The 27943-nt window shown below is 45.5% G+C and overlaps 1 protein-coding gene across 9 annotated transcripts in view; it reads right to left on the reverse strand.

Moving 5' to 3' along the window:
* The window catches only part of MYOF (myoferlin), a 170483-nt gene that overhangs the window by 121438 nt on the left and 21102 nt on the right, over window positions 1–27943 (reverse strand). For all 9 annotated transcript variants that reach the window (XR_014826643.1, XR_014826645.1, XR_014826642.1 and 6 more), the window contains exons 2-5: window positions 21389–21444; window positions 18731–18822; window positions 4965–5073; window positions 2943–3030 (exon numbers count right to left, since the gene is read on the reverse strand). Coding sequence is in view for 5 of the 9 variants with exons in the window: in XM_084994880.1 (XP_084851006.1) it covers window positions 2943–3030; window positions 4965–5073; window positions 18731–18822; window positions 21389–21444 (345 nt within the window). In the remaining 4 variants the exon portion in view is untranslated. The remainder of the gene's footprint in view (window positions 1–2942; window positions 3031–4964; window positions 5074–18730; window positions 18823–21388; window positions 21445–27943) is intronic.

A 27943-nucleotide genomic window follows, 5' to 3' on the forward strand; every position in this document is an offset into this window, starting at 1 on the left:
AGGGTATAGTTGATTCACAGTATTCTGTCAATTTCTGCTATACAGCACAGTGACCCAGTCATACATATGCATACATTCTTTTTCTTGTATTATCTTCCATCATGTTGTATCCCGAGAGATTGGGTATAGTTCCTTGTGCTGTACAGTAGGAACTATACCTCATTGCTTATCCATTCTAAACGTAATAGTTTGCATCGACAACCCCAAATTCCCAGTCCACCCCACTTCCTCCCTCCTCCCCCTTGGCAACCATAAGTCTGCTGTTCATGTCCATGAGTCTCTTTCTCTTTTGTACATAGATTCACTTGTGCCATATTTTAGATTCCACATATAAATGATATCCTACGGTATTTGTCTTTCTCTTTCTGACTTCATTTCGTATGAGAATCTCTAGTTGCATTCATGTTACTCCATAAACACTAAGAAGTTGTGTGGTGCCAGTTCACTATAAACTCTAAGTTTACTCTTTCTACTTGAATGAAACAGTGTTATTTTTCCCTAAAGGCCGGGCTGAAGGGGTATCACAGAAGAGCCCACTTAACATTTTGGCTCTTGACATGGAAAAATCATAATGAAACTCTTTTTTCTAACAGTGGACAAGGCTAAAGAGTGTTTTCCCAAAGTCATGCCCACTTGTAACCACACGTGACCGTATTGGAAACAGAAGTCTGTGTAGATGTAATCAAGTTACCCTGAAATCAGACTGGATGGCGGTGGGCCTATTCTAACGACTGGTGCCCGTATAAGACGTGAGAACAGAGTTACCATCGTGGCACAGCAGAAACGAATCCGACTAGGAACCATGAGGTTGCGGGTTCCATCTCTGGCCTTGTTCAGTGGGTTAGGGATCTGGCATTGCCATGAGCTGTGGTGTAGGTCGTAGACGTGGCTCGGCTCTGTTGTTGCTGTGGCTGTGGTGTAGACTGGCAGCTGTAGCTCCCATTTGATCCCTGGCCTGGGAACCTCCATATGCTGTGGGTGTGGCCCTCAAAAGCAAAAAAAAAGACGTGAGAACTTGGACACAGACACACACCAAGAGGTCCCTGTGAGGACAAGGACACATGGGGAGAACACTGTGATGACAGAGGCAGGGACTAGAGTGACGGAGCTACAAACCAAGGGACACCAAAGACTGTCAGCAACCACCAGAAGCTGGGAGAGTGGCGTGGAACTATTTCCCTCAGAGTCCCTTCAAGGAACTGTCCCTGTCGACACTGATTTCAGAATTCTAGCCTCCAGAGCTGTGAGAGGATATATTTCCACCATTTGAGCCACTTCGTTTGTGGTACTTTACCATAGCAGCCTTAGGAAACTAATAAACAGGATCTGGCTTAGAAACAATATCAGTATAAGAAAAAGTACCCTGATCCTCCCAATTCAGAGGCTATACCTAATAGCCCATAAGTCAGGGCTGCCTTTTGGGGGCCAGAAAGTACCTCCTGTCATTCCCAGGCTAATGCGAATGCTGGTGACAGCAGGCATGGGCAGAGGAGGCAGGAAGGAAAGGGGTCAGACCACTGGATTCAGCCCCTGATGGAACGCTGCTCAGGACTGCACTGTTTCCTCTGTGGTGTATTCACTGTCACTGCTGTGGCAGCAAAGGGTTCCAGGGATGCTCCTGAACCACTTCAGGGACCTTGTGGGGCCGAGAGTGTCTGAGGACCATGCAGCATGCCCCTGGGGCCAGTGGGCAGAGGGTGAAGGCACTGCATGCTGCTGATGTGCTGGTGCCCTTACAAAAGTAAAGGGGCTATGCCACCCCCAGCTGTCCCCAAGGAAGAGCGGGCCAGCTGACCCATGCTGGACATTCACAATTGCTTGAAATAGGCCCCAACTTTAATATTGGGCCATCCAAGGGGTAGGTGAGCAAGGACAGTGGCTGGAATAAGGCTGAGGCAGACAAGAAGTTACCCAGGAAGGAGGCAGACATCACCGGGCGGGAAAGGAGGTGCTGCTGCAGGTGCCAGGAAGACCCCATAGGCAGCCACAGAGCTGAGTTCAGAACCAAGATGCAATCAAGTTACTCTGAGGTTAGACTGGATCAGGGTTGGTCTATTCCAAATGCAGAGAAGACAGGAACTGGGGAGCCAAGCCTGGCAGAAACCAGAGCCAGGGCACCTTCCTAGGAGGGAGGATTTCAAGGCAGCAGGTGAGTGTGCCAGGACGAGGGGCCCTTCCTGCCTGGGGTACATACCAAGGCTGGGGAGATGTGCCTCTGGGCACAGGAAGGGACAGATTCATGTTTAGCATCATGTCACCTTGGAAAGACACTAAGAGGAGGCCTAACTCAGTGTTATGAAAGGCCTGACCATTTTACAGACTTTTTTCCACCTAAGGCCTCAAACTCAGCCTCAGTCCCGAGACCCCACCATCCAGAGCAATACCTCATGGCCCTGGATGACCTCACCCACATCAGAGAACAAGAAACACAGGAGGGAAGCATTTGCTGAAAGGACCGGGGGCTGTTCCGAGGCTGGGAAGGCCCAGGGAGAAAGGGGCTCCAATCCAAGGGCCGACCATGAGACTGGCCCTGACAGCACAGCCTGGTGATTCCACATTTAGGAGGAAGAGACACGTGACAGGGAAAAGAGGCCACTCCTGAAATTCACATCCAGGCGAGATCATATGGGGTACAATCCACAAACCCAAAGCAAAGCCTTGCTGGGACCTTCTGCTGGAGTCTGTGTGCTGGACAGGCTCATGTGAGAAGCTCAGGAAGGGCCTGTCTTGCTGTCCCCTCTCCCTTGAAGGGCATTTCATAAACCCTTATAATGTCCCAGTTCAGGGCAGCTTCACCTGCCTCTCGGGGCCCTGTCTAGGAGGGCAGGGAGCTACAGATAGTACAGTGACAAGGGACGCTTTCTTGGAGAGTCCTCATGAGCCTTTAGTAGACTCCCCCTGGCACCCTGGCATAGGCTGGGCCTTCCAAGGGGTCAGCTTACCTCCCATGCCTGGCACGCTGGTCCCACTGGGGTCGTTTGGATGTGGAGCTGAAGGCGGATCATAGCCGATCACCAAGTCAATGGTGGCCTGGGAAGAAATAATTCAATGCAAACAGAATCAGGGCAGAGCATCACAATGCTACAGACTAGGAGTTCCCCTTGTGGTTCACGGGTTGTCTCCGTGAAGATGTGGGTTTGATTCCTGGCCTCACTCAGTGGGTTTAGGATCTGGCGTTGCCATGGCTGTGACGTAGGCCTCAGCTTCAACTCCAATTTGACTCCTAGCCCAGGAACTCCCATATGCCACAGGTAAGGCCATAAAAAGAGAAAGAAAAAAAAAAATGCTGTAGACTGAACACAAACTAATTCAGCAGGAGAAGTCTAGAAGGGATGAGCAGGGGAATGGGAAAGTGAGAAGAGAAAGAAAGAAAGATGACACATCCTCTGCTATTGATATCACTCACGTGTGAGCCCAGGTGGTGTGGGAACCCTGGGAAAGCAGTTACCTGTACAGGTGGCCAAGTGTATCATTGCTAAGGGGCATCCTCCTACTGGAGGGAAGTTGTGACAAGCAAGCATGAACTTGTCTTGAGCCTCCTTCCCAGGCTGAAAATGGCCTCCACTCACAGAATTACAGTCACAGCGGCTCATTCTAAGTGATTAGGTTCTTTGTTTGCTCATTAACTTTTTAACTGCTGAAATGTATCCTCACACTTCTCTCTCAAAAAAATTTTAAGCAACTAACAGAAAGTGACAGAACAATATGATTCATAAAACAAGGCTTTTAAAAAAGGGAAACAAGTCTGATTAAAGAGGAAACAAATATGCAAAACATGAAGCTGAAGATAAGGGTGACCCTGGAGTTCCCTTTGTGGCACAGCAGAAACAAACCAACTAGAATCTATGAGGATGTGGGTTCCATCCCTGGCCTTGCTCAGTGGGTCAGGAATCCGGTGTTGCCCTAAGCTGTGGTGTAAGTCACAGACGCGGCTCGGATCCCACGTTGCCAGGGCTGTGGTGTAGGCTGAGAGCTGTAGCTCTGATTTGACCCCTGGGCTGGGAACCTCCGTATGCCATAGGTGCGGCCCTAAAAAGAAAAATAAGTGTTATCCTTCTTGCATTAAATGTGACCCCATGATGGCTAGAAGCCAGGCAAGAAGGAGAACAGAGAATGTTACATAACTTTTCATCATCAGAAAGGAAGAAATATACTAGCTCGTTACAGGACATAAAGTTACTTCTGTTTTAAAAATCCAATTTAGGTCTCTCACATGGCGTATGATTTTAGGGCAGAGATTTCTGTGCTTTTATATTTCATGAACTGACAAAATTTCAAAACAGTTTGCTGGGGGACTCAACATAGGGTCATTGACTTATTTTGCCAAACATGCCCACAGCTGTGATGATCTACTATTAGGATCATTTCATAAAATAAAGGACCTTTCATAACCAAAATGAGGAAGGACAAACCTCAGAATAAAAGGAGGCCTTTGCAAATAAGGACCGCGTGTACACACACACACACACACACACACACACAAACCAGGACACACACCAAATCGTCATGGCTCAGTGGAAATGAATCTGACTAGTACCCATGAGGATGCAGGTTTGATCCCTGGCCTCGCTCAGGGGGTTAAGATCCAGCATTGCCCTGAGCTGTGGTGTAGGTCGCAGATGCAGCTCGGATCTGGTGTTGCTGTGGCTGTGCTATAGGCTGGCAGCTGCAGCTCTGATTCAGCCCCTAGCCTGGGAACTTCCATGTGCTGAAGGTATGGCCCTAAAAAGCAAAAAAGAAAAGAAAAAAGAAAGAGAAAAATCAAGTTCACCTAATTTATAGTTCTATAAATGAATACAGGAAAAAAGCCACATCACTTGCAAAGGCACCTATTTATGTCAAAACCAGTAGGTCTGTATGTGTGCACTTGCGTGCATAGTAAGCTAGCTATAATTTCACACTCTTAATGACCCTTTGCTTGGCCACCTCACTTCAAAGCCATACGACAAGAAGGAAAGGCTTACCCCAGTCTCTTGTCCTCTTTCGTTTAGCAGGGAGGTTAGTTTGTAGGGCAGGGATCTGCTCTGGTCACCAACCAGGTCCTTCAGGGCTACAGTGGCTGTGCCAATTAATCTGCAGGAGAAACAGAAAGCACAGAGTGGCCTAAATAAGTGGCAGGCTTCCATTTACTCACTGGACTTCCCAGTTTCCTCCCTCATCATCTGCTATCTTTAACATCACTCATAATGAAATGTGGGCCATTTTGTGGTCTCCCTAGCAGGGCATTTTGGCAGTATTCATCAGATATCAGCCATCGGTTCTCCAAAACAGTCATTTCAAAGTCAACTATGGTGTGAAATTTCAAGTTATGAATGAGATTGATGGCTAAGAGGCAAAGACTGAATATAATCCCCAAAAATCCAGGAAGAGAGAAAAGCAGGACTAATTTTAGGCATTATTCTGTAATGGACATTGAAAAGGACTCATAAAACATTGCCCACTGTAGGAATTCCCACTATGGCACAATGAGTTAAGGATCTGGCATTGCCAGAGCTGCAGCATAGGTTGACCTGTGGCTCAGATCGATCCCTGGCCTGGGAACTTCCATATGCTGCAGGTGAGGCCCTAAAAGCCAAAAAAGGGCTTCCCAAGTAGACCTTCTTGAAGTATAAATAGGTTGCTAGTTTACTGATGGGGCAATTTGCTCTGGAGCATCATTTAAAAGCTGGATGTGTGTACTTCTCTCTCTTCCTGGACCATGAGGGACTACATTCAGCCCCTACCACTTACCCCTCTATATTTGCAGTGACTTATACTAACCAATAGCAGATATGATAGCATGGAATATCATTAACATAAAATTAGAAAACTTAGCATCAAATCCTTGAAATGAAAGAAGGGATTCATTATATAAAAAAAACCATGGTGAAGAAACTGTAGTTGGAACACAAAAATAGCTCTGGGCTTTCAGGCAAAAATAATCAGGAAAGTTCACCTTATAGAGAAATGCTCATTTTATTTTAAAATGCAGTACATTTTCGGGAGTTCCTGTCCTGGCTCAGCAGAAACAAATCTGACTAGTATCCGTGAGAACACAGGTTCGATCCCTGGCCTCGCTCAGTGGGTTAAGGATCCAGCATTGCCGTGAGCTGTGCTGTAGGTCGCAGATGTGGCTCTGCTCTGGCGTTGCTGTGGCTGTGGCGTAGGCCAGCGGCTACAGCTCCGATGCACCCCTTAGCCTAGGAGCCTCCATATGCCACAGGCGCGGCCCTCAATAAAATAAAATAAAATGTAGTACATTTTCTTTTAAAATCAGGAGGTGAAAACTGATGTCAACATAGGTACATTTTGAACTAACATATATCTGTATTCTCTTCCCCCACTCGGACCTCAGAAATAGGACCAGATGATAGATCTGGGGTCTGTCACCTAAACACATACATCCAGTGACTCAGCAATCTGAATAAGTAACTTCACTTTCCTGTAAATAGATACATTGCACGAGACCAAAAATTGCTAGTGGAGCCCTGTTTCACCTAATTTACCCAGTGATGCAAATCACTTGTACCTGGTTTCTTGGAAGCATGTCCCATCTTGGACAGAAGATGCTCAGCAACTGGGAGAGATTCTCATCTCTTCTAAGATCACAAGTAGAGCCAATAATTGACAATGGAAAAGAAACATTTTGCCTCCAGAGGATTAAGAGTGAACTTCTTAGCCCTTTCAGGTCAATACAGAAACGAGGTCTCTCCTCAATGCTGAGAACTGATAGAACCCTCACAGAGCAATTTTTCAGATGAGTATGTTCACTCAGTATGTTTGTTAGATTTTTTTCTAACATGAGTATGTTGTCTTCTCACTTGGATTTTTATTCCCCTGACATACTGGGTCTACCCATGATGTTTATCCATGACTCCATCTCCACCTGATGAAACAGGTAAACAAACCTCCCACACCAGGTAAGAGCCCCTGGCAAAAAAATCTCTTCCACATCTCCCTAAGCCCTACCTAGTGTGAGCCCAAGGAGGATTTTGCTCCATGTTTAAAAAATAAGACAGTAGGCCAAGGAGTTGGTTAATTTATTTTTACAAAGAAGAACAAAATGAGAAAACTAGAGGTTTAAAAGTTATCTGACTGGTACTCACCTTGAAAGACAAGGAAACACACAGGATTTTATTCCTCATGGTTCCATGTTTCATAACCCAATTTATGATTAAAACCATAACACTGTGCACTTGAACATGTACTGATTTGCTTTGGCTAAGGCCAGGATGACCTGAATCTCTATCAACAATAAATAATTCTTGGAACAAAACAAAAAATACAGCGTGCACGGACAGTGCTGAAGTGGAAAGAGGGCTGGGCTGGGGTTGGACCAGCATTTATCAATCTCGGCACTAATGACATTTTGAACTGGATAATTCTTTGTTTGGCGGGGGGCGGGGGGAGGGGCTGCTGTCCTATGCCTTCTCAGATGCTCAGCAGTGTCACTGGCCTCTATCTTTATAGCATCTCTACAAATCACCAGTTGTCCCCTGATAGGCAGAAGTGCCCCAGGTTGAGAACCATGAGGTTAGACAATTCCTGTTCTTGTCCTAATTCTGTGTTCCAACTTCCTTTGAGCCCTTGCCTAAGTCACTCAACTCTCTGAGCCCACTTCATCATCTGTAAATGAATGGCTTGAAATAAATTACTCTCCAGTCCCTTTTCAACTCTAAAAGTCTGGTACTGGCTTACGTATGTCTACTCAGAAAACTACTGGGAGTTCCCATCGTGGCTCAGTAGTTAACGAATCCGACTAGGAACCATGAGGTTGCAGGTTTGATCCTTGGCCTCGCTCAGTGGGTTAAGGATCCAGCGTTGCTGTGAGCTGTGGTGTAGGTTGCAGACAAGGCTTGGATCCCACGTTGCTGTGGCTGTGGCAGTGGCCGGCAGCTGCAGCTCCGATTCAACCCCTAGCCTGGGAACCTCCATATGCTGTGGGAAGTGGCCCTAGAAAAGGCAAAAAGACAAAAAAAGAGAAAACTACCTCACGTTAAATATTCATTTTCTCTTCAAGTGTTTGTTCCTTGATTTAGGGGGAAAATATCTTAGAATATGACTATGATGAATAATCCAGAATACGAGGCAAGCTTTCTGCCCTCAAAAGTACTGGCCTAAAATATCATGAGTCAAACTTAAACCCACATAAGATGTCAGGAGGAAAGGCTAGACCAATAAGAGAAGTGTGGAACACAGTGAACGTTAGGTAAGGCAACAGGGAGTGGTGGGTCTTGTGACTAACTGAAGAGAACAGGCTTGCCTAAGATATAAAGCCCATCTGCTGATCCTTAATGGCCCTGAATGGTTTTACAACCTCCCTTCTGACTCAAACATATCCATCTTATCCATTGCTCCCCTTCCCCATGAGAGAGTGTGAGAGGATGGTAACACATCCACTAGGAACAGAGTAAAATAAAAGAAGCCAATCGTAAAGTCTGACCTCAATTCCTTCTTTCAGAAACCTTATAGTCCTATTTCTTTTTTCTTTCTTTCTTTTTTTTTTTTTTTTTTTTTTTTTTGGTCCTTTTAGGGCCACACTCACAGCATTATGGAGGTTCCCAGGATAGGGGTTGAATCAGAGCTATAGCACCAGCCTACACCAGAGCCATAGCAACGCCAGACCCGAGCCGCGTCTGTGACCCACACCACAGCTCACGGCAACACGAGATTCTTAACCCAATGAGTAAGGCCAGGGATCGACCCTAAGTCCTCATGGATATTCCTTTCTGCTGAGCCACAACAGGAACTCCTAAAGCTATTTCTTAAGATTTGCTTTTTTGTCATGAAATTCTGATGCTTGTGTGGGGAGGTGGGAAGGAGGAAGACATAAAAGAAAACATAAACTACACTTCTTTCTATAGTAAAGATAGTATGTGTTTGATTGAAAGCCTACAAAGACTTTAATCCCCCAAATATTTTTAACAGCTAGGCTGGTTTGAAGGAAAAATGTAAACAGTTACAACTTCTAAGAGCTTTCACTGTGAGTTGAAGAAAACATCCCCTATGGGTGAGCCTATAAGACTCTGAAGGCACGCCTGGCCTTGGCCTGGCCTATTTTTTATAATGTTGCTTGGATACAAAATACTGTGAGAGACTGAGAAATGGTGACCTGGCTTCCTACACAGGGAATAAGAACAGTTCAGTCAGACCACAAGCCTTTAAAGGAAGTGACACTAAACCAACCCTTTTTCTTTCATATTACTAACACTATAAATATGCTAAAATGTTACGCTGTGACAATAACAGGGAAACTTTGCTCTGTATTTTCATGGAAAAATAAGAGTCTCCCCATGGACTCCACCCAGCACTAAAACATCCAAAAAGCAACTTTAGAGTGAAAGACTCTCAAGGCCCCTTGGCTCCCCAGCTTTCCTTGTGGAGCTAATAAACAGCAGATGTACTCTGAAATAAAGAAAAAGCCAGTTCTGCTCCTATTCCTTTCAGGCCATGACTGTCCACATAGTTTGGAGTTGATTCTCTATGTGACATTAAAGTAATTCTAAGTCATGGAAGCGACAACTTGGAAAGTAGATGCTATGTTTGGGGGAACTGAAGAGTTTAAAAGTAAACTGGTCAAGCAAGTCATGGCAAGTAGACTTCCCGGGCTGTTTCTTTCTTGTTAAAACAGAGTCTGGTGTGTTTTAAAAAGAGAAATGGAAAACACTCTCCCCACTGGCCTGGATGCAAATGTTAACAACCGCATGCCACTGTGGTGAGTAAGGGTTTTGCTGGCTGGATTCTTAATCGGGGGACCTCACATATACGGAGCTGATCTGTGTGCAGCAGGGACGCAGCCCACATGGATGACTGCAGGAGGGCGTACTGGAAATTCCCTCATCAGGGAAAGGAAAAATAAGCTGGAGGCTGGAAACTAAATCACATGCCGCACTGCTTCTGCCCCCAGGGACTGCAGGACTACCAACTTCCCATCCTCCAAGGGAGAATAACAGTCCCCAGTCCCCAACTGGGCTGAGGACAAATACTTCTCTAAGCGGCTTCCAGGTCTCCTGCAAGAACAGGACTCGCCCAGCCTTTGAAGCACAGGGCTCTCATGTCATTTAAGCCAGGCCTGGAAGGCCAGGAGGGTATGCTCGGCTGAGCCCTGTCCCCCTCCCCACACTTCCGTCAAACTCCTCCCTTGGCCCCTAGCCAATAGGTGGGCCAGCCAAGCCCAGCACCTAGTGGTAGGAGAGGTGGTGCAGCCATGGGAGCGAAGCCTATCACAGGAACCCTGGAAAGCATTACCCCCCCTGAGAGGGCACCTCCCTGGGTCTCCTATCCACCTTGCCAGTGGGGAACCCTCTGAGTCTCCCAACAGGCCCACCCTTACCCTCAGGATTAGCTCATAAACCGTTTCTCAGCATGTGGTTCCCTGGATTTCCCTACAGCACAATCACCAGGGCGGTTACAGGTTCCCAGGACCTGAGTCAGACTTTTTCGCCAGTTAATTCTTATACCCAGGAAGTCTGAGGAACAATGGTCTGGGACAGGTGGAAGGGTGGGTGGAGCACAGGGGGGAGGGAAGGCGGCTGGCAAAGATGATCTGAGGAGAGGGGAACATGTGCAGTATTTTAAAAGCACATGCAGGGGAGTTCTCTGATGGCCTAGCGGGTTGGGGCTCCTGCATTCTCACCACTGTGGCTCTGGTTGCCATTGTGCGGCATAGGTTCAATCCCTGGCCCAGGAATTCCCACATACTGCCTGTGTGGCCAAAAAGAAAAAAAAAAAAAAAGAAAGAAAAATACAACCAAAAACAAAACAAAACAAGAGAGAACCTGAAATAAATGCTGCAATTCTCAAATAAATAAATGAATAAATAAAAGCACATTCAGGAGTTCTCGCTGGGGTGCAGCGGGCTAAGGATATGGTATTGTCACTGTAGAGGCTCAGCTCGCCGCTGTGATGTGGGTTTGACCCCTGGCCAGGAACTTCTGCATGCTGCAGGTACAGACAAAAAAAGGGGGTGGGAGGGAGAAAAGAGAAGAAATAGACATAGAAATGCAATTATTTAACAGAACAAAGTAGCACACAAAACTCCATCAAAATCTTCTTGGCAGGCCTGGTTACCTATACCCACCCTTACTCCACACCAGGCTTCCCCTCCTTACTCCACACCTGGACGGTCAGAGGGCCTTGAGGACTTTGTCCTGTTCATCAAAAGAGGGCAGGGGTTTTAGGAAACCTAGAAACTCCTAGTCCACACAGTGGTTCCCAAACCTGGCCATGTACAAGCCCTCTGAGGTGGGGGTGCAATGAACTCCATTCCCAGATTTTGGCATCACTGACCTAGCCTAGAGGCTGTGGCAGGATTTGCAGGATTCCAAGATCAGCACCTCTTCCCTTCTTGCTAGTACCCCTCCAGCCCACCCTATCCTCCACCCCAATCCAAGCATACCTGAACAGGGGAAGGAGCTGAGCGGAAGCCCAAGTCTTCTCCCCAAAGCCCTCCTGGGCAGCAAAGCTATAAGACCAGGTGTGGGTTAACTAGCCTAAGGCCTAGCATGTAGATGATGTTCCAAAGTTGGTTCTTGAATAAATGACTGTAACCTGCTAAGCTGCTATTTGCTCCTGATCATTTAGTCCTCAAGGGTCCGAGTCTGCACTTGCCTCTTCTGGACAGTTCAACAGAAGCCCCCATGCTCTGCCTCTGCCTAATGCCCTTGTCCATTAGAGTCAAAGTAGTATTTTTCATTCATTCACTCATTCATCTATCCATTCGTCTAGTCCTTGGATCTATAAGGTAACATAGCGATTAAGAACTTGGAGCTAGGAGTTCCCGTTGTGGCTCAGTGGTTAGCAAATCCAACTAGGAACCGTGAGGTTGCAGGTTCAATCCCTGGCCTTGCTCAGTGGGTTAAGGATCCGGCGTTGCCGTGAGCTGTGGTGTGGTTGCAGACGCGGTTCGGATCCAGTGTTGCTGTGGCTCTGGCGTAGGCCAGCGGCTACAGCTCCAATTCGACCCCTCGCCTGAGAATCTTCATATGCCACAGGAGCGGCCTAAGAAATGGCAAAAAAGACAAAAAAAAAAGAACTTGGAGCTAGGCAGAGCTGATTGATTTGGAATCATCCTTGTACCAGACTTGAAACTTCTCTGAGCCTCAGTTTCCTCATCTGTAAAATGGGGATAATGACAACTTCTACCAAATAGTACTGCTGTACAGATTAAAAGGATGATGTGGTAAGTACTTAACATCACTTTTGATTACTATTTCAGACCCTGCTCTAGAAAAAGGGATCTTTAAAAAAAAAAAAAATGCGACTCCAAATTGGTTCTTGTAGGGAGAGCTGGTCTGAACTCATGAACACCCAAAATCAAGATTTATCTATGTGGAATGTGGACAGGCAGGCATGAATGAACTGATAAGAACTGTGTGTAAAAACCCACAGCCATATCTACACAATCACTGTGCAAAATACTTAAAACCAGTCATTTCTCCTATGCACAGCAGGTAACTCCCTCCACATAACCAATGAATCTGTTTGGAAAACAATTTTTATTTCCTAAAACACCAGGATCTGCCTGTCCTGCACTACAGCCTAGAAAAGCTCTCTTGGCATGAAGTTGGGCACTCAGAGGGCTCATCCAATTAGTGGAATCTGAATGGATTTTTAAAGCCATAGGTTCCTAAGATGTTACATTGTAAAACAGGCCCCAGGACAAATCCTTATATAGCACATACACACAAACACGCACATACACATAAACACACACCTTCACCCTTTTTCTCTGCTTTTCCCCTGCTTTATTTTGCTTCATCATACTTACCACCATCTGCTAGACTATATGTGGATTTATTTACTTATTGCCTCTTTTCTCCACGCAGATGTGAGCCCCATGAAAGGCATGGACTACCCCCAATGCCTATAGCAGTGTCTGAAACACAGCAGGCATTAGCGAATATTTGTTGAGTGAAGAAATTAACTGATATACCATTGAAGACAGTCCAATGACCCTGCAAATGATGTATAGGTTATAAAGCTTCCTCTCCCAAGAGATGGTCCTCCAAGTGCAATTAGGAGATAATTACAGCTCTTGTCATTATAAAATGCCTTTCTCTTTTAGTCTCTCTGGGGGGTCTCTCTCTGGGGCTGTGATCCCCCCACTTACCTACCCACCCCCGCCCCAGATGGTAGCAGGGCTGCGACAGCCACTTACCAGGCCTCCCCAAACAGTGAGGTGTTTGGCCTTTCCAGCACCGGGAGCCAGCCAGCCCAAACGAGTTTTGATTTTTTTCATAGCTTTGACGTTCTCAAAAATATGCAAGTAAAAAGAAATCAGAACTGGGAGTTCTGTTCCACAGTAACATCTGTCTCTGGTTTAGATTTTCACACAGCCTGAGAAGCTACTCCAGGCTGAAAACCTGCCTCAACCCTCCTCACCAACCACACTCGAGAAAAGGAAAGGTCATGGGGACTGCCACCACAGATCGCCTGTCACAGTTACATGTGGCCATGGCAGAAGCGAGTCTGGTCGCTGGAGGAAATCAGTGTTAAAAGCTTGAACACAAGGTCTTTTGTACAACAGAGAATGACAGCTTCTTATAAGCAATACCACTCTATCCCAGCAAATTAATTTCACTCCAAACCACAGTCTTTCCGTTTAATCTAAGTTAAAAAAAAACAAAAAAAAACAAAAACCCTGCCCAGGAAGTTAGTATATTTCATAACCCAAGCTTGACTTTTTCTTTTTCTAATTCTATAACCACTGAGTAGAATTGTGTGTGTGTGTGTGTGTGGCTCTAGACTCCTACCTACACCTCCCAACTCTGGGAGACAGCCAGGATCTTCCTGTCCTGCACTATAGCCTAGAAAAGCTCTCTAGGCATGAAGCTGGGCACTCAGAGGCTCATCTCATTTATCCCTCTCTTAGGGATCACTGTCCTGGCCTGTCAGTGTCCAATATCTGAAACCACTATGCATGTACTTTATCTACTTCTTTGGTTATGTCAGTTGAGAGGATAAATCTGGTCCCTGTTATATCACCTTTGTACGAGCAGAACACAAACATGCTCATGCACTAATCTGAAAACTTGTAAAAATCTTTCATGCCTACATTTCCAGGCTCCTGAAGTTGCTTCTTCTTTAAGAACTCAAGTAGGAGTTCCCATGTGGTGCAGAGGAAACAAATCCAACTAGGAAACATGAGGTCATGGGTTTGATCCCTGGCCTTGCTCAGTGGGTTAAGATCTGGCATTGCTGTGAGCTGTGATGTCCATCACAGATGCAGCTCGGATCCTGTGTTGCTGTGGCTGTGGCATAGGCCAGCAGCTACAGCTCCGATTCCAATTCAACCCCTAGTCTGGGAACCTCCTTATGCCTTGGGTGCAGCCCTAAAAAAAGCACGCACACACATACACACACACACACACACACAAAGAACTCAAGTAGAATGACAGGGCCAAGATGCCAAGGGATGAGGTCCTGGCCTCAACCTGAGCCTCAAGTCTCATCTCATCTCCACTTCTTAAGGTCACTGTGAAGATCAGATGAGATATATTCTCTGAACTCATCTTGTCCATCATAGGCTATGAGTGACTTATTACTCAAGAGTGTAAGATGCCTGTTTAAAACTTTTACCTAGGAAGGAGGGACCAATACTCTGATAATGAGTGGTTTTGTGTGTGTGTGTGTGTGTGTGTGTGTGTGTGTGTGTGTGTGTGTGTGTGTGGTTTTTTTTGGCAAAATCAGAAACAAAAATTACTTCCATTTGAGCTAAAAGATAATCTTTCTACCTACATTTTAGTTCTTATAGGTGGTCAGAGTTTTTTCAATATAATGGAAACATCAGACATACAGGTCTGGATACATATGCTGACTCTGACACATACCTTTGGTGCGACCTTGGGCAGAGGACTAAACCTCTCTAAGGAAAAACTGGATGTCCGAGAGGATTAGGTGGGATAATGCATTTGAAGAGCTCCTAAAGAGACAACCACACTGCCTGGCTGCAAAGTAAACTAATTCTTCAGCCCCTGGGAAAATCCTTCCACTCTGACATTTCAGCTAAAAATACCATTTCATGTTCGTTGTGTAAGCAACTGGTTCCATTGGCTCTTCCCTCACCCCTTTTCAGTCCACATCTCTTATTGGATGACTGTAAAGTGAGGAAGACGAGAGTCTGTGCAGAACAGCCCCACCAGCTCCCAGCGCCTGGGAAGAAACGCTGCTGACACGCCTGCGCTGTGTGTGCTGACTGCCTGGCCCAGTCTCTGAGAGTGTGAGCCCGGGGCTCAAGCAAAACCGAGGCACTCCAGGGCTGCAGACTCCAGAGTGAGAGAGCCATTTGCACAGCCAGTCTCCATGGCAACAGGAAAGTCCTCAGGCAAGACATTCCTTAAATTCGTAGAAAAATCCTCTGCCCCACCCTGTGCTTCCAGGTGAGGCAGACGTTCCCACACTGAGCTGTGAACTCTGCCTCAAAGCCAAACCTTTAGTAGAAAAGTCAAGAAGAAAATCTGAAGTCAAATACACAAATATTTTGGTTAAACATACCAAAAATATTGCCCTGCTGTCTTCCAAGGGGCCCACCGTGTTTCCAACAGGTGTAAAATAAATATATGATGTTTTCCCACTATGGTTTTCCCTGCTTCTTCACTCATGCCTACATTCAACCTCTACACAGAAAGCCCAAGTGATACTTTTCAAATATGTCAGATCATACTCAGTACCCTTTAATCAATTTCCGTCCTACTAGGAATGAAATCCAAAGCTTGCTCCATGGCTCACAATGCCATGCCTGTTGTGGCTTTGCTGATCTCATCTCCTTCCCTCACCAGCCCTCTGGCCTCCTTGATCTCTGTCCAATGCCCCAAGAATACTCCTGCCTCAGGGCCTTAGCACTTACTGTTCTCTGGCCTGGAATACCCTCTACCCCCACCCAGATAGCTGAATAGCTCATTCTTTCATATCATTTAGGTCTCTGCCCAATTGTCACCTTATTATCATCTCATACAGAACTTTCTCCCACCCTCAATAACTATCTTTTTACTCTGCTTTAGTTTTCTTCATGGGCTATGACACTTTCCTCCTTAGATTACAGCATTTCACAGTACCTGACATATTCTCTATTTCTTCACCTGGTTGTTTTCTGACTCTCAAGCATGTAACATTCAGGAGAGCAACGACTATATGTATGAAACATATTTGAGAGCTCCCAGGCCACCTGCCAGGCTTCATCACCACATTCAAACAGGAGGCTTGAACCAGGCTGGTGGCCGGGGCTGTAAGAAGCATGTGGTACAAACAGTGGAAAGGAAGGAAAAGTCACATTTGGCAACAAATTGGATAGGATACAAAAGGGAGACATCCAGAGAGACCTGAGGTTTTGAGCCAGGTGGTCTGGAGCTGTGCTCTCCACATGTGACTAGGGGAGCACATGAAACGTGGCCAATCTGGATGGAGAGGTGCTGGCAGTGCGAAATACACACCGGGTTTCAAAGAGTCAGTGAGAAAAAAAATGCATGTAAAACATCTCAATTATTTATTTATCTATTTATTTTTGGTTTTTAGGGCCACACCCACAGCATATAGAAGTTCCCAGGCTAGCAGTCAAATCAGAGCTACAGCTGCTGGCCACAGCTACACCCACAGCCACAGCAATGCAGGGTCTGAGCCAGGTCTGTGACCTACAGCACAGCTCACCGCAACGCTGGATCCCCTACCCACTGATCGAGGCCAGGAATCAAACCCGCATCCTCGTGGATACTAGTCAGAATTGTTTCCACTGTGCCACAATAGGAATTCCCTCAATGATTTTAAAAATACTAATTATATACTGAAAAGATAACATATTGGTCATATGGAGTTAAATAAAGTATATCATTAAAATTAGTTTCATAACATGTCTACTAGAAAAATTTAATTACAAATGTAGCCTGCACTGTATTTCTATTGGAGACAGCTGACTAGAATATAAACAGTGGTTCCACTTGCAGAAAGAGAACAAAGAAAAGAAAGGACTATTATTAGTAACAGATAGGAGGCTACAGTGAGGTTCAACCACCTGCTTCCCCAAAGCTTTGAAATACAGAAAATAACACTGTCCTCTGGGAACTGGGGTGAGGGATAGAAAATCACATAATCTCTTCAAAGCTGAGAGGTAGAATATAACCTTAAAAAGCCAGAACGGTTTCTCAGGTTCTGGACCTTCAAAAGAGTAGGTCCAGAACCTGCCAGAATGTATTTATACAACTCAAGGGAAAAAATGAATCGGTCCCAAGGGGCATTGGTTAGCAATGAAACCTGGAAGAAAGGACTTCATGAAAGGTGAACATGGACAGTACCTACAAAAGCACTGTCCACGGGGCAGATGTCTGTCCAGGCTCTCTTAGTCTGACGCCATTAAGCAGAAGAGCCCAATGACTAGGGTGACCATTTAATTTACTGTCCAAACCAAGCCACTGTTGACAGCAAAAGGGGCCTCATAAATCATTGTGCTGCGACAATAAACCAGAACTATCCAAAGCAAATCAGAGCATATGGCCAACCTAACTCAACTAACTCATTCTAACTTACTGCTCTCATGGAAGCCTTCTGATTATACCAAATGTACCTGAGGCTAAGACCTACATTTTTAAATACAATGACATTATGAAAACTGAGATGCTTCTGAGAGCTGACATGGGCATTTAGTATCCAGCTTCTTCCCTTCCCCCCAAATCTGTTATTACTTTAATAGTACATCTTACAGACAATGATATCTTACGATCAAGGATACAGAGTAATTTGGCTTCCCATGTGATGAAGGAAAATTCATTAATCTGGGAGTAGGAATGCCCTTCCCCAACAGGCAGTTTAGTTCCATTGGAAAATAAGTATTTTGGGTTTTAGAATAAATCTTTTGTGAGTTAGTTAGTTTGAACTGATACCCTAAGACTAGGTTCTAAGGCCAAAGTCTAGATGAAGGACTGGGGTGAATTTACTGAGATCATTCAGTCCCATGGGAACCTCAGCTTTGCCCAGGGGACAACCCTTGGTGCCACTATTAGGTACCACCATGACCCATTTGAGACTGGTAGGCAGTAAGACAAAGGATCTTGTTTGGATCTATTAGGTTTAAAAAACAAGTAAGACATTCAAATGGAAGTAGGACTGGAAATAGAACGTGAACAAGATATATATGGGTCATACATAATCAGAAGAAATGATTTCACTTGCATCCAATAAAGCTACAGTTCTGATAAACCATCAGTGACTATATGTAGTTAACAAAAAAACTGCAGTATAAACAGGTTTTACCATAAGTGCCAAATGGGATAGAATGGTGGTGGCTTAGTGTCTGCAGCCTCTTAGGAATACAGCAATCACTAGGGAAAAGCACTGTGATTGATTAGCCATATCTGATATTGACTCAGAAATGGGAGGAGAGCATAGAAATAAAACACAATTATATTGGAAATATTATGTTATTAAAGATATGTTCCTGGAGTTCCCGTCATGGTGCAGCGGAAACGAATCCGACTGGGAACCATGAGGTTGCAGGTTCAATCCCTGGCCTCGCTCAGTGGAGGATCCGGCATTGCCGTGAGCTGTGGTGTAGGTCGCAGGCGAGGTTTGGATCTGCTGTTGCTGTGGCCCTGGTGTCAGCCAACGGCTACAGCTCCAATTGGACCCCTAGCCTGGGAACCTCCATATGCCGTGGGTACAGTCCTAAAAAGACAAAAGACAAAAAAAAAGATATGTTCCTTTGTCAAATAAATAATAGTAAGAGAACATGTAAAATAAGAAAAAACAGTTGAGATCAACTTACTTATTTTGTCCAATTGTCTCAAAATCTTTCACAACAATCCCAAGGGATGATGAAAAGTCCAGTGGTATACCCCTCAAGTCAAACTCCAAAATCTGTCCACAGAAAGGTTATGAAAACAAAAAGGCTGTTTAAAGGGATTCTGGAATATAATAAAATGCACCGATACTAAACATTGGATCATCCTCACTAATGACAATCTTTTGAATTACTCACTTCTATAGACAAAAGTGATCACATTGTGAGCCTGGAGGCTGCTAAGGCTCATGGGAAAGCAAACCAGACTTATCTTCAAAGGACCTGGTGGCTACTCCTAGCTTCTCGTATTCTAGGCTCTGAGGCTTTGGACAAGTCACCAAACTGGTCTCATAGGCAGAGAACTAGACGTAGTGCCTACCACAATGACAGCATGACTAGAATAAACTGTGTATGCAAAATGCTTTCTTCAGTGGTTATGTATTTGTTTTATTTTTGGCACCCCAGGTGAGACATAGTCCATGGTTAACTTGAAATAACTTGCTTTTCTTAATCACATTACTATCGAGCAAAAAGATGAATAAGCTAGGAAAACATTTTCTGAAATGCATCAGCCCCTCATTTTAAGTCCCACATGGTCAGTGCTGTAGTCGGTTAGTCTCATCTTAATGCAGGAAATTGCTTTCTAATGGCAGATATAAAAATACATATATATATATCAACTTCATGCCCACCGATCCCACTGGGTTTGGGGTTGGCAGTTCATTTAGGTTTGGTTTCAGTTATAAAGCTGCAATTGGGAAGTTTACTTGATAAACACATATGCATTATGTGGAGTTCCCGTCATATGCATTATGAGAAACAAATGTGCTGTAAACCAAACGGGGGAGACATATGATGCCCTGTGGAGAACGTGCCTACTCATGTAACCATGCGCCTCTCTGCCATGGGCCACAGGGATTGAGCTCAAATATAAAGAGCCATGTTATTGCTAAAGGCACACATGTATGTACTTTTTACTTGTTGTAGTTGCGGAGCTCTGTGGAAGGTGCTAGAAATCCACAGTGCCCACGGGGACCAACCAGACAGGGCTCTGGCTCTCACAGAACTAGGAGTCCAGCTGGCTGTGTGCTGGCTTCCAGGGAAATTGCAAAGAAGCGGAATTCCCTCTCAACCTACGTGAGACCAGCAGGGCTTTTCAGAAAGGCATAAGAAGCTCTTAGTCTTGGCCTCATCCAATAAGAATGCGTAGTCTTTATCTTTTAGGGATACTGAAACTAATCAGGAACGGAAGGGATTTTCAGTTGGTGGGGACGTCTTCACAGCCTGGTGCCTTAGCAAAATAACAAAGATGTTTACCACTGCACTTATCCAAAAGGTTTGACTTGGCTTTTGGAAAAATAACGTGGCAGATGATCAACTTTTCAAAATTAGTCAGCATAGGAAAATCCTACTTAGTGGAAAGAATTAAAAATTTCACATATCCATAAATATAACTAAACACTGAACCATTTATAAAATAAAGTCAACAGTGGGAGGGGTAGGAAAATAAATTGTATTATATCCATTCAATAATATATAGTCATTAAAAATATTTTGGGGAGTTCCCTGGTGGCTCAGTGGGTTAAGGATCCAGCATTGTCCCTGTTGTGACTCAGGTCACTGCTGTGGCACAGGTTCAATCCCTGGCCCAGGAATATCTGCATGTCACAGGTGCAGCCAAAAAAAATTTTTTTGACTGGAATGATAAGAGTATATGCTCAGAATATAATAGAAAAAAATAGGATAGGAAACTATTTGCTATATGATATTATTTTGATTATTTTATATATTTTATTAATATATCCACTCAATAAACATTTACTGATGCATCTGAGATGTTAACAGTAGTTGCTTCTGTAGAGTAGGACCAAAAGTAATTTTTAAGCTGATCTGAAGTTTTCCAAATTTCTACATTAAGAGGATATTACTGAAGTTCCCGTTGTGGTGCAGCAGAAACGAGTCCGACTAGTAACCATGAGGTTGCAGGTTCAATCCTTGGCCTCGCTCAGTGGGTTAAGGATCCAGCATTGCTGTGAGCTGTGGTGTAGGTAGCAGACGTGGCTCAGATCCCACGTTTGCTGTGGCTGTGGCTTAGGCTAGCAGCCACAGCACTAATTCGACCCCTAGTCTGGGACTCTCCATGTGCTGCAGGTGCGGCCCTAAAAAGCAAAAAAAAAAAGAGTATATTACTTTTATCTACATAAAAAACAACAAATGACATTACTGTTCCAGAGACACAAACTATCATGTAAAACAAACTTGACTAGGCACATGCAGATACGTTTTTAATTATTGAGCTTTCCCTCTGGGCCTCCAGAGATGATCTAACCCCACTTGTTGCTCTACAGATGTGCCCCAGTTTGCAGCCGAAGTGGACAAGGTCACACAGAAAGCTCACGGCTGCACCAGGCTAGAATACCACCCTCCTCACTCCACTCGCCACCCCACAACTGCAAGGAGATGGCACTGCGTTCTATCTCCTTGAACTGCTCTGCTGTCTCTGTGATCACAAAGGGAGGTAGAGGGCGTGGGGGTGAAATGCAAAGATTCTCTTTTCAAATGGAAGAGTTAACCTCTGACTAAAGATGGGACAGTCAGAAGTAGTTTATCCAGTGACATAAAATTGAAAAACAATGAAGTCACCTCATTCCAAACAGGGTTGAGTTCATTATCAACTTTCTTCGTTTTCTTTTTCTCATCTGCAAAGAAAAAATAAGAGCCCCCAGTCAATTAGAAATGTATACAGAGGAGTTCCCATTGTGCCTCAGAGGTAATGAACCTGACTAATAACCATGAGGACTCGGGTTCAATCCCTGGCCCCGCTCCGTGGGTTAAGTATCTTAGCTCGCAGACATGGCTAGGATCTGATGTTGCTGTGGCTGTGGTGTAGGCTGGTAGCTGTAGCTTCAATTTGACCCCTAGCCTGAAAACTTCCATATGCCACAGGTACAGCCCTAAACACACAAACACACACACACAGAAAGAAATATGTACAGAGCCTGCACCATTCATTTGTTCATTCAAAGGACATTTCCCTTAGGGCCAATGAGGTGCCTGCCTTTTCCATTCATCGCCCTTGCGTGCAGGCTACCCAAATCAGTTTTCCAAACTGAGTAGCATTTTTTTAAGGCTGAATTTTTTTCCAGCCCCAGTTCTATAAGGAGCTGAGGGCTGAGGGATTCAAAAATCACAGAAATGCTGTGACCCTCCACCTCTCCCTCAACAAACCCTACAGAGCAAGGTTACCCATGGTCTGTGCATCTCCTCAGCTTCCTTTGTTGAAAGAAATCAACGAAGGTCGGAGTTCCCGTCGTGGCTCAGTGGTTAACGAATCTGACTAGGAACCATGAGGTTGCAGGTTCAATCCCTGGCCTTGCTCAGTGGGTTAACGATCCGGCGTTGCCGTGAGCTGTGGTGTAGGTTGCAGACTCGGCTCGGATCCCGAGTTGCCGTGGCTCTGGCGTAGGCTGGCGGCTACAGCTCTGATTCAACCCCTAGCCTGGGAACCTCCATATGCCGAGGGAGCGGCCCAAGAAATGGCAAAAATACAAAAAAAAAAAAAAAAAAAAAAAAAAATCAGCGAAGGTAACCTTTGATCCTCAGGTATCCCATTTTAGAGATGAGACTACTGAAACTCAAAGGAGTTCAGAAAGATGTCTGACCTCACATAGAGCAGTGGTGCCCTGATATAAGCCTGGAATTTCAGCCCCAAAGCCCACGCTGCTTTTCCACGTGATAAGACCCCAACACAGCTTAAAGATTAAGCTGGACTCCCTCCCATGAGCCTAGAACAAGGTACTTGGTACATGAACACTTCCTAGGATCAGCAGACAATTGGGGATTTCCTTTATTCCTGGCTCATTTTTCCTGAAGACACAAAATATTCTTTCTCTGCATCTGAGACTGGACAGTATTCCTGCCTTCCTAAGTAAACGTTTATCCAGCTAGTGCTTAAAGTTTCCTTGGAGCCAAGTCCAAAGAGCAGGGGCTTCTATTTGCGTCCCCAAATCCCCAAATACTTAACAAAATGAAAGCTAGTGTTTGAGTACAAAAGGCTAAGTAAGCCTTAGCTCACCCGTTTTCAGGGGGAAAAAAAACAACCAGGTTTTTTTCTTCTGTATCTCTGTTACTGTCACACAGAACACTTACAACCTTCTGACATTAGATGTATTCGGTGGGGCATGTGCCCTCCACCCATGCAATTTTCTGCCACACCAGCTGGGTGCTTTACAATTTAAGTCGGGATTTGGGGGGTTTTTGTAGGGTTTTTTTCGTTTTTTTTTTGTTTTTTTTTTCTTTTTTTTTTGCCATGCCCACAGCATGTGGAAGTTCCTGGGCCAGGGATCAAACCGGTGCCACATCAGCAATCCAAGCTGCTGCATGACAACACCAGATCCTTAACCTGCTGCACCACAAGGCAACTCCAATTTAACGCAATTCTGACACTATCTACCTGGAGTTAGCATCAGATTCAACAGGTTAAGGGCTCAGTCCCACAAGACTGCCCCCACCCTCACTTCAGACACCAAGAGCAAGTCCAGGTTGTTACCTGGGCTTTTGATCAATTGGCTATGAATCTGAGGTTCCCATCACCCCCTCCCTGGGTTCAATTAAGCAATTGCTGGAGCAGCTTACAGAACTCAGGAAAACAGTTACTTAATAAGTTTACTAGTTATTAAGGGATCTGATAAAGGATCCAGATGAACAGCCAGATGAAGAGATACATAGGGTAAGGTCTGAGTGGATCCCAAACACAGGAGTTTCTGTCCCCTTGGAGTTGGGATGTATTTCCATTCTGTTACATGGATGTGTTCACTCACCTAGAATTTTTCCAAACCCCATACTTTTGGGATTTTTATGGAGGCTTCATCACATAGGTTTGATCAATTATTAACTCAATTTCTAGCCCCTCTCCTTGCTCTAGAGAAGTGGGGGGTGGGGCTGAAAATTCCAAGCTTCTCCCTATGGCTTGGTCTTTCTGGTGACCAGGCCCCATCCAGGAGCCCACCCAGACAGAGTAGCTTCATGAGAACAAAAGAAGGGAGTTCCTGTCGTGGCTCAGTGGTTAACGAATCTGACTAGGAACCATGAGGTTTCGGGTTCGATCCCTGGCCTTCCTCAGGGGGTTAAGGATCTGGTGTCGCCATGAGCTGTGGTGTAGGTTGCAGACGCAGCTCGGATCCCCTGTTGCTGTGGCTCTGGCGTAGGCCAGTGGCTACAGCTCCAATTCGACCCCTAGCCTGGGAACCTCCATATGCCGCGGGAGCAGCCCAAGAAAATAGTAAAAATACAAAAAAAAAAAAAAGAACAAAAGAAGGCCTTGGTGCTCTTATTCCTTAGGAAATTACAAAGGTTTTAAGAGCTCTGTGCCACGAAGCAGGGGGTGGGGGGGGTGCCCACAGACCAATATGTATCTTTTCCATTATCTCACATCATCCAATCTCCTTAAAACCCCGGGAGGTATGTATAATTATTTTCATTCCACTTCCACAGCTAAGCAAACTGAGAAGTAACATATTTAGTATCACCAGTTTGTCGGCAAAGTAGGGTTAGGTTTTGAACCCAGACAGTCTCAGATTGGTGGCCACTCTTTGAACCACTCCTTGGCTTCCCCGCTACTGCTGTGGAATGTAGGAGGTAGTGGGTTTTGTTCAGCTGAATGTCACATTGCTAAGGCTCCCAGAACAGGGCCAGCTGTAGGATTAGCCACCTCATTCTTCCACGACCTCAGCATAGCCAAGCTATGAGTCATCACCCTCGCTCGGCTAAGCATTAACTTTTCCACTTGAGTAGGCGCCCGTTGACCAACTGGCTTCCCTTTTTAAACTTCAGCACGACCCTGTTCATCGACTCATGCCCAGACCTATGCTATGCTGGCTAGTTCTGACTATGATCTTTCTATGCAGCCTCCAGAGCCCTTCACTGGATCTCAGTCTGATGTCATCTCATAGCAGTCCTGATTTCCCCTCCCACTTCCATATTAACCCTACTCACGCTGCCCTTCATCTGACAGAAAACTCTGAATCCTTCCCTACCCACCCCCCGCCCTGGTTACAGGTGACACCATAAAGTAATGGAGAAAAAGAGGAGCCCTGCCAAGGATGTTGAAATTGATGGAAAAAGTGGACAAAGTGGTTTCCAACCACAATTGCAGCTGCTCCCTCTAAATAAATACTGCAGGTGCCAGGCTGTGCATTCTACTGCAGTGTCTCTAAATCCTTACAACAACCCTGAAAGGTAAACATTCTTATCCCCACTTTACAGACTTGGAATTGAGAGAAGCTGCTTAACTTGTCCAAGGTCATGCAGCTAGTAAGGAAACAGAGCCAAATCTGCACCTACGTCTCCCTGGCTTCAAAGCCTGTTTGTTTGCACCAGTGCCTCACTGGAAACTGTCAGAAATGTTGGAAAAAGAAGATGCACAGAAGTTCCCTCTGTGGCTCAGTGGGTTAAGAACCCAACATAGTGTCCGTGAAGATGTGGGTTCGATCCCCAGCCTCACTCAGTGGGTTAAGGATCTGGTGTTGCCACAAGCTGCTTGGGTCCAGTGTTGCTGTGGCTGCAGCCGTGGCTTGGATTCGATCACTAGCCAGGAACTTCCATATGCTGCAGGTATGGCCATAAAAAGAAAAAAAGAAAAAAGATGCATGGACACAATATGTGTGACGGGCTTGGTATCCTAGGCAATGGCCATAGGGAAGGTGCAAGGTCAGGTTTCAGGGTATCCTGCAAGTGTCTAAGATGACATGTTCCAAGACACAAAATACTATATCTGCGATTTCTTCTGGAGAAAGAGTTTATTGCTCTCATCAGATTCTCAAATGAGTTAGGACTTTGACAAAGGTTAGGAATTTCTGCCTCTGACAGGCATGAAAGGGCATCATTAATCTCTCTGCAGATCACCACCACCCTTGCTGCCATAACCAGGGCTTGGGGAAGGGGGTGGAGAACCCAGTCAGGAAGGAGTGAATCTGGACCTTGAGATCATGGCAGGCCTTCCAGAGAGATGGGCAGTTGCAAGAGGTCCCAGCAAGCAGGCAAAGCAAGGAGAAAGCAACATATAATGTCGAGAAATTGGGTATGAGGCTTGGGGTAGCCATGAAGGATGGTTCTGAAGCAAGATCCCAGTCTCCTCCCAGTCCCTGAGACTCCAGGCGGGAAGCTAAGGCAGGAACAAGAGCTCCAGGGAGGCTGTGGAAAGAGCCGGCACTTGCTCACTTGAACTGAGTCCCAAGCCTGATAGCTGGGAATCAGAGTGTGGAAAGTGATACTGTGAGGCTATCTCAATGCTGAGCCTGGTATGACTGACCCTCCCTCCCCCAGCAGGGCCAGGATTATTCCAGAGTCAGCAGTCAAAGAGTGTGGGAAAGGTCACTTGTTCATTCATTCATTGTCAAACATTTATTAGGTACCTACTATGTGCCAGTAACTGGGGAAACAAAAGAGTGTATTATAGTTCCTGGTCTTAAAACAGTCCATCAATGTAGTTTATGGGCTATTAAATAGAAAAAGCAAATAAATATTTCTGCATGTTTTCACCAAGAACAAAAAGCCCCAAAGTTCCTGCCATGGCTCAGAGGTAAGGAACCTGACTAGTATCCATGAGGACGCGGATTCGATCCCCGGCCTCGTTCAATGGGTTAAAGGATCTGGCCTTGCTGTGTGCTGTGGTGTAGGTCACAGATGTGACTTGGATCCCAAGTTGCTGTCATTGTGGTGTAGGCTGGCAGCTACAGCTCTGATTTGACCCTTAGCCTAAGAACTTCCATATGCAAGTATGGTACAGCCCTAAAAAGACAAAAAAAAAAAAAACAAAAACAAAAAAAACAAAACAGCCCCAACATGCTCTTTCCTGCTTTATTCTCATCTTGGAGTTCCCTTCCATAAGAGGGGGAAATGGAATGATGACTGACCAGGTCAAGCCAAAGGACTTGGATCCACCCATGGAAATGGTCCACTAAGTGAGTTCTTCCACAACATTAATCAACTTCCTGTTTCATCCATCCAACAAATATTTCTGAAATACTGGTTGCCAAACACTGAACTGGTCACTGTGGGAGATCAGAGATACCCAAGACATGGTTTCTGCCCCCGGGTGGTCCAGCAGGGAGGTAGATGTGGCCAGAGATGGCTGATACAGAAAGGTGGCTCCAGAGGGGTACCGATGAAGATGCAAATTCAGAGGAAGGAGAGGTGACTTCAGACTGTGGGAACCAGAGGCCTCACTGAGAAAGCAGGGGCTGAGCTGGGGATGGAAGGAAAAATGCAGAGCTGGGAAGAAAAGATTATTCCTGATGGGGGCAGTGTGGTGGGTCAGCCATGGATGAAAAGACAACACTGCACAGCCCAGTGGGCTGGAACCACGCGATGTGTAAGGGAGTTGAGTCAACCAGGCTGTGTGGGAAGGTTATGGTCACACCATGAAGCCCTGAATGGCAGACAAAGCTTCCTTTGGCTGATATAAGCCACTTAGGAAGAAGGATGTTAGAAACTGGAGTTCTCTTGTGGTGCAGTGGGTTAAGCATCCAGTGTTGTCACTGCAGCCAGCCACTTGGGTTGCTGCCCAGGAACTTCCACATGCTGTGGGCATAGAGAAAGAAAGAAAGGGAGGGAAGGAGAGAGGGAGAGAGGGAGAGAGGAAGAGAGGAAGGGAGGAAGGGAGGAAGGGAGGGACTTTATAACTTCAAGACTACATTATCCAGGAGTTCCCGTCGTGGTGCAGTGGTTAATGAATCTGAGTAGGAACCATGAGGTTTCGGGTTCGATCCCTGGCCTTGCTCAGTGGGTTAAGGATCCGGCGTTGCCATGAGCTGTGATGTAGGTTGAAGACGCGGCTTGGATCCCATATTGCTGTGGCTGTGGCGTAGGCCGGTGGCTACAGCTCTGATTAGACCCCTAGCCTGAGAATCTCCATATGCCGCAAGAGCAGCCCTATAAAAGGCAAAAAGACAAAAAAAAAAAAAAAAAAAAAAAACCCCAAAAAACTACATTATCCAATGAGAAAAACCAAGTTGCTCAACAGAGCTCCCATGACATGTTCCTGAACACATGATTCAGCCATACGTTGAGAACCAATCACAGGGGTCAAGTCAACCACAGATGGGTGGAACTTCTCAAGTGGAACCTCCTGCTGCTCCTAGTACTTGCGCATAATGTTGGCCCTAGTGGTGTTACCCTCTAGGGGGTGTTCACTCCCAG

Source organism: Sus scrofa, chromosome 14 (assembly GCF_054392235.1).
Source record: "Sus scrofa isolate SSC_HxYL_T2T_F1_AM1 chromosome 14, Sscrofa_HxYL_maternal_Yorkshire_Landrace_v2.0, whole genome shotgun sequence".
Classification (NCBI taxonomy): Eukaryota; Metazoa; Chordata; class Mammalia; order Artiodactyla; family Suidae; genus Sus; species Sus scrofa.